The sequence below is a fragment of the Colletotrichum acutatum genome, assembly GCF_030867785.1.
Source record: "Colletotrichum acutatum strain CBS 112980 chromosome Unknown BDZ83scaffold_69, whole genome shotgun sequence".
In the NCBI taxonomy this organism is placed as follows: Eukaryota; Fungi; Ascomycota; class Sordariomycetes; order Glomerellales; family Glomerellaceae; genus Colletotrichum; species Colletotrichum acutatum.
This window is the reverse complement of record NW_026849063.1, coordinates 154,754-171,626: the sequence shown is the minus strand read 5'-3', so window position 1 is coordinate 171,626 and position 16,873 is coordinate 154,754. Positions and strand designations below refer to the sequence as shown.

The 16,873-nt window shown below is 52.6% G+C and overlaps 6 protein-coding genes and 1 non-coding gene across 7 annotated transcripts; 5 read left to right on the top strand and 2 right to left on the bottom strand.

The window, feature by feature from the left end:
* Positions 1-336: 336 nt before the first annotated feature.
* Positions 337-869, top strand: BDZ83DRAFT_653341 (uncharacterized protein; the record flags this gene model as incomplete). The annotated part of the gene is made up of 2 exons (XM_060510606.1): positions 337-447; positions 513-869. The coding sequence occupies 2 exons, from the start codon at positions 337-339 to the stop codon at positions 867-869; spliced, it is 468 nt and encodes a 155-aa protein (XP_060363219.1).
* Positions 870-2,048: 1,179 nt separating this feature from the next.
* Positions 2,049-2,410, top strand: BDZ83DRAFT_720914 (uncharacterized protein; the record flags this gene model as incomplete). The annotated part of the gene is made up of 2 exons (XM_060512321.1): positions 2,049-2,247; positions 2,310-2,410. 2 exons carry the CDS (start codon positions 2,049-2,051, stop codon positions 2,408-2,410), a joined length of 300 nt encoding a protein of 99 aa, XP_060363218.1.
* A 1,046-nt stretch (positions 2,411-3,456) lies between these two features.
* BDZ83DRAFT_t181 lies at positions 3,457-3,543 on the top strand. The gene has a single exon. It is a non-coding gene; the product is annotated as a tRNA-Glu (tRNA).
* Positions 3,544-4,978: 1,435 nt separating this feature from the next.
* BDZ83DRAFT_627183 (cytochrome P450) lies at positions 4,979-7,654 on the top strand. Its single transcript, XM_060508616.1, has 3 exons — positions 4,979-5,572; positions 5,699-6,516; positions 6,573-7,654. The coding sequence occupies exons 1-3, from the start codon at positions 5,468-5,470 to the stop codon at positions 7,252-7,254; spliced, it is 1,605 nt and encodes a 534-aa protein (XP_060363217.1). The 5' UTR covers positions 4,979-5,467; the 3' UTR covers positions 7,255-7,654.
* Positions 7,655-8,792: 1,138 nt separating this feature from the next.
* Positions 8,793-9,491, top strand: BDZ83DRAFT_532314 (uncharacterized protein; the record flags this gene model as incomplete). The annotated part of the gene is made up of 1 exon (XM_060503331.1): positions 8,793-9,491. A coding segment is annotated over one exon (699 nt), but the record flags the coding sequence as incomplete, so codon positions are not given.
* A 455-nt stretch (positions 9,492-9,946) lies between these two features.
* On the bottom strand, positions 9,947-11,323 carry BDZ83DRAFT_581435 (methyltransferase domain-containing protein; the record flags this gene model as incomplete). The annotated part of the gene is made up of 1 exon (XM_060505458.1): positions 9,947-11,323. The coding sequence occupies one exon, from the start codon at positions 11,321-11,323 to the stop codon at positions 9,947-9,949; it is 1,377 nt and encodes a 458-aa protein (XP_060363215.1).
* A 434-nt stretch (positions 11,324-11,757) lies between these two features.
* BDZ83DRAFT_720911 (ankyrin repeat-containing domain protein) lies at positions 11,758-16,423 on the bottom strand (the record flags this gene model as incomplete). The annotated part of the gene is given in 7 exon segments (XM_060512320.1): positions 11,758-11,860; positions 11,879-13,297; positions 13,439-14,494; positions 14,622-15,074; positions 15,090-15,174; positions 15,226-15,865; positions 15,935-16,423. The coding sequence occupies 7 exon segments, from the start codon at positions 16,421-16,423 to the stop codon at positions 11,758-11,760; spliced, it is 4,245 nt and encodes a 1,414-aa protein (XP_060363214.1).
* Between the last annotated feature and the right edge of the window lie 450 nt (positions 16,424-16,873).

The window sequence follows — 16,873 nt, the reverse complement described above, 5'->3', positions numbered from 1 at the left end:
TGAGATATAAGCAGATCATATTGGCGGCCGTATATTGCTACATCACTGACTCGCAACGAAGTGTAAGCATAGACCACGTTCACTCGGCTGGACCGGGAACATGGCTGACCAGTTCCCTCGAGACATCTTGGAGGCCTAGAAGAGAAAAAACAACAAGTGCTCAGCTTCATGAGATAAATAGCGTCGTCTTGCACCGTAAAAATGAAGAAGTCTCAAGCTCACTCCTCATCCAACGGTACTTCAAAGCCTCTTACACTCCTTTACAACTGGAAACATTCAACCATTTCCTACACTCATTTCGCAAATTACTTTCAGTAACACCGCCAACTTGTCAAGATGGTTTCCTACACTTACATCCTCACTCTCCTCGCTGCCACCGCCAGCATTGCCAGCCCGACCCCTCTCTTGGGCGAGGACGGCACCATTGAGACTCGTCAATCCGGCCAGGTAATTACTTCATATCCTTCCTGCCTACCATCTCCAATTTGTATCAAAACTAATGATCTCAATAGTCCTACACCTGCAAAGCAGGAGCCAAGAACGACGGCGCCTTGTACGGAACAGTCAAATACGACACATCCATCGGATACCTCCGCGAGGCCAAGACGACCGCGGGCTCCAGCGGGTACCCCAAGTCGTTTGACAACAGGGGCAACGTGATGACGTTTGCCTCGGGATGCTCCGGTACTGTCTACGAGCTCCCAGTTCTGGCAGACGGCAAGCGCTACGACTTTAATGCCAAGAAGGGGACTACCAACCGACCTGGTCCCATGCGTGTTTACTACACCAAGGATCTCAAGTTCTGCGGGATTGGAGCCAAGGAGAAGGCTGATGGTACTGGCAACCCGCACAACTGCGCCGCCAACTAAGGAGGTCTTATTTGGCCTGGGGTATTGGTTCGATAGATGTTTCTTGTGTGATGGAAGAAGATGGCGCATGATGTTCATGTATAAAGGATGAGAAAGATGATACATAGACAAACATACATCCCAGTACAATGCTTGAACTTATCGCCCGGACATTGATATGACAGCTGGTCCTACCTAGGCTCTTTCTCAGCTATTGAGTTTCAGCCGATGCAGTGCGCTAGAACGGCTTGAAATGACCTCTCCCTCTCTTCTTTGCTCCAAGAGACTGGGGATATCATGGAATACTCGTAGGCTCGGAACTAAGGGACCGCCTCTAGAAGCCTATCATTTCAAAGCCGTACACACCAACGAGCTCTAAGTGGTTGGATTGCTAGCTTGCAATCCCCTGAGAACCATGGCTGGATATGAATGAAGCACATCTGGTCAGGGGTTAGATGTAAGGTACCGCGTTGAATCACTGACAGCCAGAAATAAACATGGATGCATAAGGTACCTAGGACGTGAAAAGTACATGAGGTGATTGAGGTGCTCAGGGCTCCTGGCCGGACAAACACCTCCTCCCTTTCCTAAGATGAGGGCTGAGGAGACAGGGGCACGTGGGCAAAAGGTGGCTTGAATGCGTGATGACGGCAGCTACAAGCGAGAGACAATATCGGTTCCCTTCCACCCTTTCCTTCCCGCCCGGACGAACCCCTCCGCTCTGCCCTCCTTCCTGTGGCAGTTGTAGTGCATAGAGTACGTACCTGCTCCTGCCGTCCAATTGTTACTGGTGAGAATGGCACGAATGGGAAGGTGCGTGGCTGGAACGACGTTGTGTGATTGCCGGTGTGGCTGGTGACGTCACGATGCCGACGTCACGGGCGACAATTCTGACCACACATGGCAGTCGCTGGCGTCGGCTCCTGCCTCCCCCAACCCGCCGCTTTGGTTCGCTTGGGGTTAGGCAAGTCTTAGGCGGCAGCGCCCATCGCGTCACAAGGACGTTGTTTTTCGTCCGCGTGGGCTCTTTGCTTAAAGTCAACGGTGCGGCCAGATCTCCATCGACTTTTGGAGCTGCTGGAGCTAAATCTGAAGCTCCCCTTTATTCACCTTTGCCCGCTCGCATCCAGAATTTCAAGCTCATTCGCGAACCGACACTCCGACTATACCAAAACCACAACACCATCACAGTCCGTCACCATGGCCGTCTCCAACGCGATCCAGGACCTTTTTAGCAGCATCTACGAGCTCCTCTCCTCCATCTTCAACGCCTTCTACCACGTCCTGCAGACCATCTTCAACACCATCATCGGCTTCTTCACCGGTCTCGTCAACCTCATTACCGATGTATTCCAGGGCGCAATCGATGTTGTTGGCGGACTTGGCAAGTTCGTCTTGAGTGAGTCTCGCATCACCAAAATAGCTGTTCTTCGTTTTGTTGCTAACTTCTTTTTCCAACAGGCAACTTCGTCATCATTGGCGTCATCGCGGCCGGCGGCTATGCCTACGTCCGGTACACCTCGCAAGGTCGACAGGTCGCTACCGGCAAGAAGACTGCCTAAGCGAGTCAGCTCACACAAATCTGATGAGGATAATACGGAAGGTTAAGCTTGGTGGGAGACAACGGGATGATCGTTCAGAGATGGACGTTGACGCAACAGCAGAGGATCCGATGATACCACTTTTATAGCCGGTTTTGATTTGAACCAAGATACCTTATACCAATGCAATCTATTCGCTCTGCTTTCTCGAGTACTCGTCGTTGGCTCCCTCGTGCACTGCTAGGCACTGCTTACGGAGTCCGCTGCGCCGCGTGGTCTTGAGATCCTGCGGCCGGACCTCACTCCGCAGCGGGTCCCAACCCGCTTCTGCAATCCTCATCATGGCAAGATGACCGAGCGGTCTGAGGCGCCAGCTTCAGGTTGAAACTGATTCTGCTGGTGTGGAAACACGCGCGAGTTCGAATCTAGTTCTTGTCATAATCCTTTTGTTTCGGGGCGTATTTGTTGGTTTTGTCCAAGGAGAATTTGGTCAGTCGAACTACGGCCCATACCGATGAGATGGGCGGCTTTGTGGCGCGGCTGGCGACCAAGTTGGACAGATCTGAGAACGCGATGCATGCCCAGCAAGGCAAAGAAACCATGCATGATGCATCTCTTGGCTACATCGAATGCTGCCTTGGGATTTTTAGATTTGGTCGGGGGCAATAGGCAACGGCAATTGGCGCGCGCCGGTTGTCCATTGAAATGAACTTGCCCGGAGCCGATTGCGTCCGTTATTACACCGCTTCTGTTGTCCGTGAATAACATTTGGAGAGCCCCGTCGGATGAGCTGTGCATCCGCGTTGGAGTTCTGGAACGCAGGTTGGACAGTTAATCCTCGTCCTTCTCTTTTCCTCGTACTCGACTTGGTTTTCGTGGTCATTTTCCATCCTCAGCCTGAAAGAGAACATGGCAGAGAAGAAGATGATGATGCGGCTAGCTGCTTTCCTGATATGCCGTCACTGGCACCATCCTGGAGAAAAGAGACCTAGGGTAAGCCCGGCACCAGCTCCACTCTCAGCACACAGGATACTCATGCGTCAATCTTGGACCGTTAGACATCAACATCCGATATGGTGTAGTGGCCAACATGATGCCCTCTCATCCACTTGAGCGGTTAGGCATAGCCCCGAGTTCGATTCTCGGTTTCGGAACTTTTGGCTCCTGTCTAAAGACTTTGATATCTTTGGATGGCAACGGCTGTGATTTAGGTGGCTTGCGGGATGAAACTTTTCAATCTCTCATGGAGCGTTAAGATTACATAAGCCAGTACCTTTTGTAATTGGGGTTTCACGGCAGACGAGCTGACATTTTGCCGTTAGATATGCATGAAGCAAGGTACCTTACTTACCTACCAACACAGTATTCACATGCGCCAGCCTGTTCCAACACTGGAAGTGCTCAACTTTGTTGGTGCTGTCAAGATCGTAGCCGCCGTGCCGCTGTCCAAGAAAGCTTAGCATCTGCTGAAGAAGCAGGGGGTTCGTCTGAAGTGGTATTTCTTCTCTTTTTCTTCTCCCCCACCTTAGCCCCTCATCGCGCACCGAGTACTCCGTACACATTCGCTTTTGCTCCTCTGTGGACCACCCAAAGTTCAAGCTGCAAGCAGCCATAATCGGGGAACAACTCTTCACAGTCGCGGGAAGATGCCGCTATTGGGCTACTTACTCGGTACGAAAATCTTGGATTGCTTTGCGCAGTAAGCGGTACAACTACTGAACTGCAGCATGCATTGGCTTGGAAGTTCGTGTTGACTCCCCGCTGACTCCCCGTTGCGATGGAGAAGACGCAATTCGGCAGCCCAACCAAGGCCCCGTGGACCTATCCCACCGGCGGGATGTGGATTGTGTGTGGTGGATTGTCTCCGAGAATGAGGTTCTCAAATTTCCCCATCATTGAGTCTGGCATCTAGCTTCAATGCCAGGCATGCGAAGCTGGTCAACACCATTGAGCCTGAGTTGTGGTCGGATTTACAAAGCTCTCTGCGTGAGGGTGGGAAGAAGTTTGCCCATGATATTTCATGGAGGTTGATGAAAGCTAGGCGCACCATCTCATATTCGAACCTTTTTCGAATCCTTGAATGTTCCTCGGTCATCGGCCACGCATCGGCGGACTCCCACCCACATTCCGCCTAGCTCTCTGCACGCAAAAACATAATGGATACGACGTACCATTCAGCCAGCGTCAACATCATCAACTGGCCGCGGAAGTGCAAAGTCCAGCAACCATAAGAGTCGATGAAGAGACCTTTTATGGTGCACTCGACTTGATACTTTCATCACGCCCACCTAGCAATTTTCTGTGGCTGAATGATGAGACGAAGCAACGCCGCATTGTCACCGAATCTGAGTGCCGATGAGCGGACCGGACCGTTGACAAAACAAAAATGAATCCTCCGCACGTTGACTGGTCGAGTCCGCCGGGAAAAGCTTGCAAACCCGCGCTAAACAACTTGAAGCCATTGAAACTGGGGCCGACGGCGTTTCTGACCACCATCCACGCCCCTCATTCATCACGACATGGAACCAATTCCGGGAACTTCCTGTAGTTCCTGCGTGGCCTTTTACTCATCGCACGCCCTTCCCTTCCCATCCTTGTCGGTCGTTCTGCCTTCATCCAATCCGGGACCACTGATCTCTCTCAATCATCTTATCAGATCATCTAATCTGATCCTCTCGACCCCACCATCCACCATAAGATGCGACCTTCTCACGCATCGCACACCCCCTCCCCCCAGTAAGACGCACTGGCGGGAGGACGATCACATCGAAAGGACCAAACTTACAGACCCCCCCTTGCTGAAGAAAAAAAAAAAGTCAGAGTGAGAGAGGCATTTTTCCTCTGGTTATTCTGTCCCGAATGTGACATTACATAGAGCCTCGGATTGGTAGGTCGTAGATGAAATTTGACCCTAATACCCCGCCATCTCTTTCACTACGTAGCTTTTTTCTCTTCTTTTGTACTGCGTGTGGGCAGCAAGAGCTTTTTCGTCCCTTTTTCGTTTCGTTTTCTTCCCCTCCCTTTCGTCATCTTTCTGGGAAATAGCTGGGCGATACCCCCCAAGCTTTGAGGCTCACGATGTTTGGCGTTTCCAACTGGCTGATCGCGGCCAGCGTGGCTCTCGCCACGGCCGTGTACTGGGCTTTCAAGGCCGTGTACATGAGAACCAGGTTCAGAGGATTGGTAAGAGCTTCACTCCGATTTCAACTCACTCCGCCGCATCCTGCGCGCGCACCAGAGTAGACAGGCGCAAAGCATGCAGCTCATGAAAGTCACAATGCTGACTCTGTTGGTGTCTCCTCACAATAGCCTCAACCGCCAAAGCACTCATGGATCTGGGCGCACACAATCATCTGGGAAGAGCTGGCAGCCACCCTCCCGCTCTTCACCCACCCCCAGCACATCTACACCATCATGGCGCAAAAGTACAACCTCGGTGGAATCTTCTACGTCGACATGTGGCCCTTTGTCGAGTCCCAGGTCATCATCACCGACCCGGACGCCGCCCAGCTCGTCCTCACCACGAACCCCTACCCCAAGCACCCCACCATCGAGCAGTTCCTGCGCCCCTTCACCGGCAAGGACAGCATCGCGGCCTCCAACGGCGACCGATGGAAGTACAACCACCGCATGGTCGGCTCCGGCTTCACGCCCACCTACGTCAAGCCCATGGCCGGCATGATTGCCGAGCAGGTCCTCATCTTCCACGAGCGTCTTCGCGCATTTGCGGCCAAGGGCGAGTCGTTCAACATGGAGGAGGAGTCAGCCAAGACCATCTTCGACGTTGTCGGTAAGATTGTGTTTGGTGTCTCTCTCGAGGCCCAGAGATCTGGCTCGCCGCTGCTTGAGGATTTGCGAAACTCGATTAACCCCGCCACTACCTTCATCGGCACCCGAAACCCGTGGAAGAAGCGCAAGGCGCAGCAGAAGTTGCAGGCGCTCAAGGACCGTGTTAGGAATACCCTGGCCAAGGAGATGAAGGAGAGATTGCGCATCCTGCAGGACGAGAAGGAGTTGCCTTCGCGACGACAGGTCAAGAGTGTCTTGGACCGTATCGTCCTCGACAGAATCCAGAGCGGACCGGGCATGGGCCTCGACGACGAATTCATCGACACCGCCGTTACCAAGTAAGTTGATCATCACTCACGCATGGCATGTTCACCCTCGCTAACAGCCAAATCAGCCTCAAGGCTCTCCTCCTCGGAGGCCACGGCACCACCACCGACACCTTCACCTGGGTCACAATGTTCCTCTCACTCTACCCGGACGTCGTCGCACGCCTCCGCGCCGAGCACGACGAGCACTTCTCCCCGGACCTCGACACCACCATCGAGATGCTCATCGCCAACCCGCAAAAGACAAACGACATGGACTTCACCAACGCCGTCATCAAGGAGACGCTCCGCTTCTTCCCCATCGGCTTCACCATCCGCCAGGCCCCGCCCGGAACGACGCACCTCGAGTGGAACGGCCGCCGCTGGCCCGTCAAGAACCTTATGGTCATCCCCTGCGCGCACTCGACGCACATGGATCCCAAGGTCTGGGGCGAGGACAGCAAGAGCTTCCGGCCCGATCGGTTCCTGGGCGAGGATGCCAAGGATATGCACCGCTTCGCGTGGCGGCCGTTTGAGCGCGGGCCGAGGGCGTGTATTGCGCAGGATTTGGCCATGGATGAGCTGCGCATCATGTTGTTGCTCACGGTGCGGTGGTTCGATTTCGAGACCATTGTGAACGGGACTACGCAGAGGGTCGATTATATGGATATCGATCACAAGGTGGGCGATTTGGCTTTCCAGATGGTTGGTATGGAGGCGAGGCCGAGACACGATATGAAGATGAAGGTGCACGTCAGGGAGAGGAAGTGAGCCGCCGTCTCTGGTATGCTACCCTAAGCATGGCGTGGTCTATTGGAGCCGTATTCGTGTGGTTCCTGCGCCGATAAGCGGCCCCCTGAACGATTTTGGGGTCGTGGTTTGAAGGCCAGCACTGGTGCCTCAATCAGAGGCACTGCAAAATGAGTTGAGGGTACACAGTGAAAAGCATGGTGGTGTACATAATTTGAATCGTTGTCACACATTAATGTCATTGTCTCAGAGGTTAGCGACAGCTCGTCGGGAAGGCATCTTGGTGATGGGCAGTGACTGGGTTTCTCTGTGTCTTAGGTCCGGGGTATGATTGAAGCTGGGCCAGACTCTTGGCCTTGAATGATTTGGCCAATGACTTCAGTGAAATAACACTTCGCTGCAAGACTTTTTTGGCAATGCGTGTCAAGAAATGGTGGGATAGGTGCTCTCCAGCCCGCGTTCGCCCTTGTCCATGTATGTACTCACGTAGAAAGGAACACCCAATTTTACTCAAGTTCCGCCGAAGATTATCATTAGGTAAAGACTCAATGGAAGGTAGATGATTCGAGGCAACTGATCATCCTAACCATCTTGACAATGTGAGAGCATAAAATTTTTCTAAATTTTGTTCTCTGTCGGAGTCCATTCCGAGCCAGTCGGTCCATCACCATCGTATGAGAAGGCTATTAGATAAATCTCGTATTGAAAGTCCTCCCTTGACTCCTGACCATGACCTGTGTCATCCAAGCGGGGGGCATGCCAAATAGAAAGTGTCACGAAACACGGACAGTGACTCGTTAGTATGGATAAAACATTCCGGCCCGAGATGAACTCTGGGGTGAGACCAAAGTCCGATTGACGCCCGATTGACGTTGGTGATTTGATGGGCTATTAGCCGAGATGGCGTGCATTCCACCATCGCGGCGCCGACACTTGCCCCCTTTCCTTCGCCTCTTCCCCAGGAAAATGGCTAAGACTTTGGCGTTTTAAGATTAAAATAGGCGCTGTAGGATGAAAGAATGCAGTAGAGCGTTAGTCGGTCGGCAAGCATGACGGGTAGAACGCTAGCAAAAGTACGAGGGACTAGGAGCGAAGTTCTTGGGGAGAGAATACGAGACGCGACTAACTGAATTCTTGCTGGAGAGCGAGGCACGACAAACACAACAGCATCGGAATGTAAAATGTCATCCAAACCGGATGTGATCCGAGTTTTACCAACAAACTACCCCTTGGATATCAACGCTAGCTGAAATGGTTACGTTTAATTCACCGTCTTGGCTTCAACTCGATGTCCTATAAATCATGATCAAAGTTCTCCTGTAGACTCAACTTTCTTTCCTTCTCAACCCACACACTCATTCACAACTTTGACATCAGTCATACCACACTCTTTTCCACCACACCGGTCTTCACCACCAAAACCCCAAAACAACATGTCTTCTCACGTGGCTCCCCTCCTGGCCGGCCTGATCATCAGCGCCGCCCAGCTCACCTCCGGCTCCCCTATCGCCGACGCCCCCGTCGCCCCCGTCGCCGCCCTCCTCACCAACGGCACCTACACCCAGGTCGTCACCGCCATCACCACCTACTGCCCCGAGCCCACCATCATCTACCACGGCAAGTTCACCTACACCATCAAGGAGCCCACCACCTTCACCATCACCGACTGCCCCTGCACCATCACCCACACCGGCCCCATGCCCACCGGCACCGCCGTGCCCCCCATCATCACCGGCGTCGTGCCCCCCTCCGGCCCCGACTGCGCCGCCACCTGCGCCGACGCCTACAACAAGTGCCGCGGCGCTCCCGACGCCAACCGTGCCACTTGCGCCGCCGAGTACGCCGGCTGCCTGGGCTACAGCCCCTTCGGCCCCGACGGCTCCCTTGTCACCCCGACCGCCTGCTCCGGCACCGCTACCGCCGTTCCTCCCATCGCCACTGGCATCGTTCCCCCCGGCACCGTCACCGCCGTCCCTCCCATCGCCACTGGCATCGTTCCCCCCGGCACCGCTACCGCCGTCCCTCCCATCGCCACTGGCATCGTCCCCCCCGCCACCACTGGCGATGCTTGCGTTGCCGGCTGCAACGACGCCTACAACAAATGCCGCAGCGCTCCTGGCGCCAACCTCTCTACCTGCGCTGCTCAGTACGCCGGATGCCTCGGCTACAGCCCCTACGGACCTGATGGTTCGCTTGTTACCCCTACTGCTTGCTCTGGTTCTGCTACCGGTGCGGTGCCTACTGCTACTGGAAAGCCTTTGCCTTCTGTTGTGCAGGTTGCGTCTGCTGGGCGTGCGTCTTTCGGTGTCGCTGTTGCGGCTGTGTGTGGTCTTGCTGCCCTTGCCCTTTTCTAAGGGATGAGTGAACGAAGTCTGTCGAGATTACATCTCGGGTGTTGTGTATTGGATTCTGTGTAGATAGTTGGCTTTAATATATTGTATTCAGGAGACCGACCCTTGAACCCGCAGACCTGACACCAAAATGTCGTGGGTTAGAAGTTGCTCCATGATTCACAGTATCTCGATGCTCAAGCATAGCCTGAAATGTATCACTTCATTCCCGGCGCCTGGCCTATTTGCAGTGTGTGTTCAAGATACGAGGTCGACCAAGAATGGAGTTTGGGATCAATTCCTGCCACACTCCATATCGCATGTAGCTATGTCATTTCCCACTGTATCATTTTTATTAGTATAGGTACTGACAGAGTACGAATCTATGCCTTATCAGCCACCAGCATCAGATTCCGTGGTGATATTCTGTAATTGAAGATCGGCACAACATCAACATGGTGCGCTCCGTTCTCCGTCAGGAACAAGTACCGATCTAGAGCAATCACGCTCTCGACGACCTTGCAGCACAGGACACTGAGCGTCCAAAGGATCGCCACTTTGCCCTCATACCCTCGATACCTTGCCTCATAAACCGACAGGTCAGCATCACTGATTTTGCTCTCGTCAATGTTGAGGCACCCCATTGCTCTGCGTGCGAACGCATTAAAGCTAGCCATGTCTCCCTTCCGCACACCCCACACAGGTCTATCCTCCTTATCGAGTTTTATCCCTTTATCGTGGAAAATCTTCTCCAACAAGGCTCGGTAGAAGCGCCGTTTGGAATACACCGACTCTTCTTTGCTCGGATCCGCCCTTTCCCAGTTATTCGGCGCCTGACAGCCCGTCATAAGCGCCGTAGCACTCAGCGTGACGTTTTCCTCTCGCATCTTTGAACTGATAGGGAATCCATCAGGACAACTGGCGGAACGCGGGACGATATGGTTATAGCAGCATCCGACGGCACCCAGACACACGATGAATGGAACCGTGGTAAAGTACCGCAGCATATGCTCAGAGAGATTGCCGCACGCGTGGAGGCCGACGAGCATGCACCTCTCCCGTCCGGCCCAGGCAGCTATTTCATCCGCCAAAGGTGGCGTGCCGTCGATGTAGCGCCGCATATGCTGAATTCTGCTTTCGGGAATACCGAGACTAGCCGCGCAGGCTTTTGAGGCTGCGATCTGGGACTCGCTGCCGTCTATGGCTAGTACGTGGAGCTCTGGGAAGAGGTAGGCTAGTGCGATTGAGAGGTACCCTTGGCCGGAGCCCATGTCGATGATGTGGGTTATATTGTTTGTTTGGCAGACGTTGTGGATGTATGCTGCGGCGGTGGAGACTTCTGCAATCTTTTTGGTCTTCATGCGACCTGTGAGGATCTCTGGAAGTGCTATGGTCTTGTTGGGGCGTTGGTCTCGTGGAAGGGCGAGGGACCGGATGCTCTTGAGCCACTTAGACAGCGACTCTGGCCTGTCTGGCAAGGGTTGATGTCGTCGGCCTTCATCTACTTTGTCATTCTCCGGCAAGGAGGGTTCTGACTCTTCGATGCTGTCGATCAAGTCTTGTTGAGCTATGCGATGATCTGGAAACGAAGCCCACCAGGATGCCCAGTCACTGGGCAGGGCGTCCCAGGCATCGTAGATGAGTGAGTCGTTGACGTGGATATCCCCAGTAATCTGACGGACTAGAGGCGTTTCAATGAATCCGCTGAGATCTTTTACGTATTCATCTATGTTATTATATGAGCTCGACAACGTAATCATGGTTCGGTAAGTATGCGTTGTTTTGTTGATATTGTGTTGCGGAAGGGTGGCTTGTCGGGTGAAAAGTAAACTTCGGATGCTCTCCTTTCTTAGGTACGTGAAAGCGGTATGCGGCGGCAGAATCCAACGACAGCGGGCTTGAAGAAGCTTGTTACCGTTTCTGTACGAGGAAATGAAGAAATATTCCTCTTAATGCTATTAAATCTATAGACCAGAGGAAATTGCGTGTAATTTTGTGGGTTGACCGCTTCTCCCGAGTCAGAATGAGTGTCCTACTTGCTTCATTCCCCAAAGCCCGGAGACAGTCCACGGTCTGCTCCGAAGAAACGCCCCCAATGCTCTCAACTCGATGTTGCAATAGACTGCAATAGCTAAGACGTCCATTTCAGTACCTTGCGTGTGGCTCTAAATAATCGTAATCAAACCGAAAATGACTAGTAATTCTGCCCTTTTACCACCTTGCCTTCACTCCATTCGAGTATCATAATATCCCAAAACTTCCTGTAACGATCCACAGCACCCTTCCCATGTTCCTTGCTAATACATTCGAGCTACTTTTCATCGGGTTCGGGAAGCTGATGACAATCTGGCCTTGCTCTGCCGTCCAGCAGTATCTCGACTATATCCCAATACCCTTTAAAGATAGCCGCATTGAGCGCGCTTCTATATTTTCCGCCCCGAATGTTTGTGTCGGAGCCCCTCGCAAGGAGCAACTCAACTATTTCTGGCTCGCCTTCATAAGCTGCTGTCTGTAGAGCCGTGCCAAGTTGCCCGGCTGTCGTGTTGGTATCGGCGCCCTTCCTGAGCAGCAACTCAACGGCTTCTATATCGCCTGTGCACGTTGCTGCCTGTAAAGCTGTGCCATGGAGCCCACCTATCATGTTGACATCGATTTCCGGGCAGTTATCGAGGAGAAATACGAGGCCATTAATGTTTGTTCGTGTGTCAAGCTCACTCGCTGTGGCCGGCGCTGGCACACATGCCGACTGTAACGGGAATCCAAACCGGCCGGCTTCCATATTGACATCAGCGCCATGTTCGAGCAAAAAGCGGACTCTCGGGACGACGACGCCGGGATCGCGAAAACGCTCGAGTGCAGCCTGCAAAGCAGTGCCGTGTTGCCGACCTCTGCCGTCATTTATATCGACGCCATGATCGAGGAGCAGCTTCAACAAATCATTGCTACTTGTTTTCCAGCTGCCAATCGCGGCTGCAGCATGCCAGGCGCTCCCGAACTTCCCGCCTTGAGCATGGACGTCGGCGCCATGTTCAATCAGTAGCCGCGCGATATCATATGCAGGGTTATCGTGAAACCTGGACCAATGTGCAGATCCACAGGCCGCCTGAAGGGCGGTTCCGTATTCTCCGCCGTCAGTATTCACCTCGGCGCCATGGTCAAGTAATAAGCGCACTGCTTCCATTTTGCCACTTGCGCAAGCGCTTTGAAGTGCTGTGCCGTATATCCCTCCCTGCCTGTTGACTTCTGCGCCCTTGCTGAGTAGCAAGCTCTCTAGTTCAATATTGCAGAGGTCGTTGGAAACTGCGGCTTGAAGCGCGCTTCCAAATTTCCCGCCGAAAGCGTTGACATCTGCGCCTCTTTCGAGAAGGTTTTTCACGATCCTCAAATTATCTTTTCCCCCGTTTATGCGTCGAACGCTCACAGCCTGTAGGGCATTGCCATGTTCTCCCTCTGTTATACTACCGTCAGCGCCTTTGCCATGCAAGAAATCAATCAGTTCTAGGGATCCTTTCTCGTAGGCTGCGTGCAATGCTGTGCCATGACGGTTTCCCCACTTGTTGATCTCAGCGCCTTTCTCGACAAGGAGACGGGCCAGAGCGAGGCCGAATCTGTTTCCAAAGCATACAATGTGTAGTGCGGTACCATGCCCTCCTCCTGGAGCATTCACGTCAGCTCCCATGCTCAGCAGGGTTTCGATTATTGCAATGGCTTGAGTTTCAGTGGATCCATTCAAGCTCATGCATGCCACTTGAAGCGCGTCTCGGCCGTCTACTAAGCTAACACCAGCACCGTTGTCGAGAAGAAGCTGCAATATCTCTTTACACGTGCCAGGCGTAACTCTTCGATAAGACGTGAGAAGACACGACAGGAAGCACCCTGCTTTGTGTACATCGGCCCCACGACTCACCAGCATTCGTACGGCTGCCTCACTCCAGTTCTTGACCGCAGCTAGCAGAGGTGACCCAAAGTATTCATCAGGAGCATCGATATCTGCGCCGCTGTCGAGCAAAACTTCCATGACCGCCACGTTGCCCTGGTCTGTTGCAACTTGTAGCGCACCACAACCCGCACTATTTCGTGCATTGGCGTCAGCACCTTTGTTGAGAAGAAATTGCGCAATCCGAACATTTCCTTCCCCTGCTGCCTCTACAAGGGCCATGCCGAGATCTTCCTGTACCACAAATTTGCCGGCCCATGAATCTTCACGAAGCACCCATTTAGTGAGCTCAAGAGCGCCGAGCGCAGCGGTATAACAGTACGGCCGCCATTGCCTTCCCAATAATTTATTGCCCGGGAAGAGAGCGCGCTTAGCAAGCTGGTGTACCTCGGGCGTCCATGAAGTACGCGGGACTATCTCCAAGTGCCATGCCCAGTTGAGGACAGCGTATCTGTACAAAGGTCGGTCTCGATCATCAGCCATGCTATCTTCGGCACTTCGGCACAGATTGTAGGACAGACAGCAGGGGGCGATATGTAGGTGAGCCATTTCTTCGGTGAAATAGAAATGTTTGGCACGGCTTTGCTGGATGCGATCGGAAGTCAGATACTCCTTGACTGTGAAATGAGCGAGTCGCACGCATGTCTCCATTTCAAAGTAATTTTCATGACGTCGCTTCTCGGTAGTCACGAGGCTAGGAAAATATCGTAAAACTCCTTTTGGATCAAACAGTCGCTTCTTCTCCAAATTGTCAATAGTCTCAGGACGTAAGACAAATGCTTCGGCAAAGTCCCTTAAACTTAGCGGCTCGCGGGACGAAGCTAGCCATTTCAGTGAGGCAAGAATCTGGGGTTGGAAAGCTTTGTCCAAGCTTAGAAGCAGCCTGTCATATGTTTCGTCAAGTCCCAGTAGGAGATCATCAAGTGCTGAAAGTATGGCATCTTCCGAATTCAAGTGTTGAAGTACTTCAAATTGGCACACAAGGTATTGGAACCTGGAAGTGGTGTTAGCCGCAGGCCCTCGCTACAGTCTGCCTCGCTCCATTGACTTACATTCCATCTGCTCTTGACATCAACACATCTTTCGCCTTGGTCTTCACCTCGATCGGCTAGAATTCGTACGTTTTGGCAGCCATGGCCGAGTCGATGTACAGGCCGAAGTCTATGTCCAAGCCCACCTGAGTCTCCGTAAGATTGATGGCGCTCTTGGCCGGCAGAGACAATATCTCGTACATTCGAGTATCAATGTCCGGCTCGGCTCTGCTAGTGCACAATATGTGGAGATTGTCTGGCATTGCAGTAATGATGCAATTGAGGCAATCTAGCAGCCTAGGCCGCTCACCGTCAAGAGTCGGACACTCGTCGAGAGCGTCTACCACAATGAATACCGCTGAAAACCCACGAACAACAGCTATGAGTGCGGCTTGAAAGGTCTCTATGTCTGGGCGCTCTTTCCTGGCAATATAATTCTCGAACTTCTTAATCAAATGTGGCGTGTCGGGACGGCTCGCGCAAAGTTGGCCAATGAGCGAAGATAACATGACGGGTACTTTTTGTTGCTCCATGTTCCCAAAGCTGAAGAATTAGTACGCCAGCGCAACCTGAGGATCCTCCTCTGACTGCATTTTCAAGTGTTTGATGACTGATGAGCTGAGAATCGACTTCCCGGAGCCAGCTAGGCCTCGTCAGTAGTGCATACCTATCATATGACTATTGCATGCCATACCTTTGCCGTTGAGCCACAAGAAGGATTTTGGCGCTGTTTCCCACGTCTTGAAATCTTCGTTGTCTTTAATCAGCCATTCGCAAGTGCTACTGCGGTGTTTGCTACGCGCGGCATTGTACTGCACAGAAGGGTCAACGATGCAAAGCCAGTTGAGCAATTCTTTGCGCTTCTTATCGTTCTGTATTCTCTCAACCCTTCTTCTCAGATCGGAAACATCCGTGCCAATATTTTCCCAGTGGTTCATGGCTTGTTGATGTCGCGCCTCTGCGTTCTCCCATTCATCTGTATACGTCTGGTCCCGCAAATGATTGCTTACTTTGTCGAATTCGGTCTCGTGATATTTGATCTGTTCAAGCAGCTCTTCCCAGTCGTGATGCTTCACAGAATCAAGCGCCATGCGAGAGGCAGTCTTGTGGTTGTGGTAGCGATAGCAAACAATCTGAAACTTCAGGATCTCTCTATACAGTCTTTCCAAGACGAGTCTATAAGCAGCATGAGGCTCCGACGAAGCCTTGCTGGTCTTAGACTCGTAACGCCGGACATACAGATCCTCCCACATAGAGCTTCGTACTATGAGGGACGATATATGCTCAAGCCCCTTGGCCAGAGCGGCGGCTTGATCCAAGGGATTGAGAAGCAGCTGTGCAGATCATTCAAGATTACATCAGTCTTCAAGAACAGACAGCGAATGTGAAAGGCAGTAGCTTACCGGCAGTAACAAGCTCACACCACTCCAAGCAATTGACGCGTATGGATTTGAGACCAGAGCTTTGGCAACGAAGTCATTGGCCCAGTCGACGACAGCTAGTACGGGCTTTACAACATCCTGGACTTCCACCTCGGAGCTGCCAAATTTCAACTGCCAAGACTCCCGGTTGACTTGGTCCATCTTGTGCTTGAGGATCGTTGCCAACCAGTCTTTCGTTCCGGCATGTGAACGTATGCCGGCGCCGAGGCCTGCAGCCAAGTTGACACATATCTGGTCCTCGAACTCTTGGACGAGACTCTGTTCTTGATACCGTAGGTTTTGGTATGCTACGTCCCACAACTGCCAAATAGACCCTTCACTGCTTTTTGGGGGCGTTAACTTCGCGGTCGGCTCGTCTGGTATATCATCTTGGAGCGGGTTAAGTGGTGCATTGGCTGAAGTCGATTGCGGTGTTTCCGATGAATCGGTGGTGCAGGAGCTGGGTGCCATTTCCGCCAACGCGCTCGCCTGCTGCCGTGGACTCGGGTGGGCACGATGTGGCTCTTTAGAGGTGTCATCTTTCTTTGGACCACGGATGAAGTCCCTCAACTTCTTCTTCATATTCAGACCCATCTTGTCTGATCCACTGATTCAAGAATGATGTGAGGATGGCAAGAAGGTGCTGCCAACTGTAGCGGGAATATTTCGATGAGGGGGAGATGTGACTGGACTGCTCAACGCCCTTTTGAGTCTTCTTGTTGGCCAATAAAAACGAGAAACTCCAGTCGAGGTCGCTTGTATGCGGCCAACCGCCGCCCCTTACCAGTGCAGATGGCATGTTCCAAATGGGTCCAACACGCCAAGGACATATCAGCCAGCCAGCAGCATGATTGCTTTAAGAGGGTAGAATCGGTTAATGTCTCTTTTCTCGAATGAACAGCGATAGAAGCAGGCAATTTG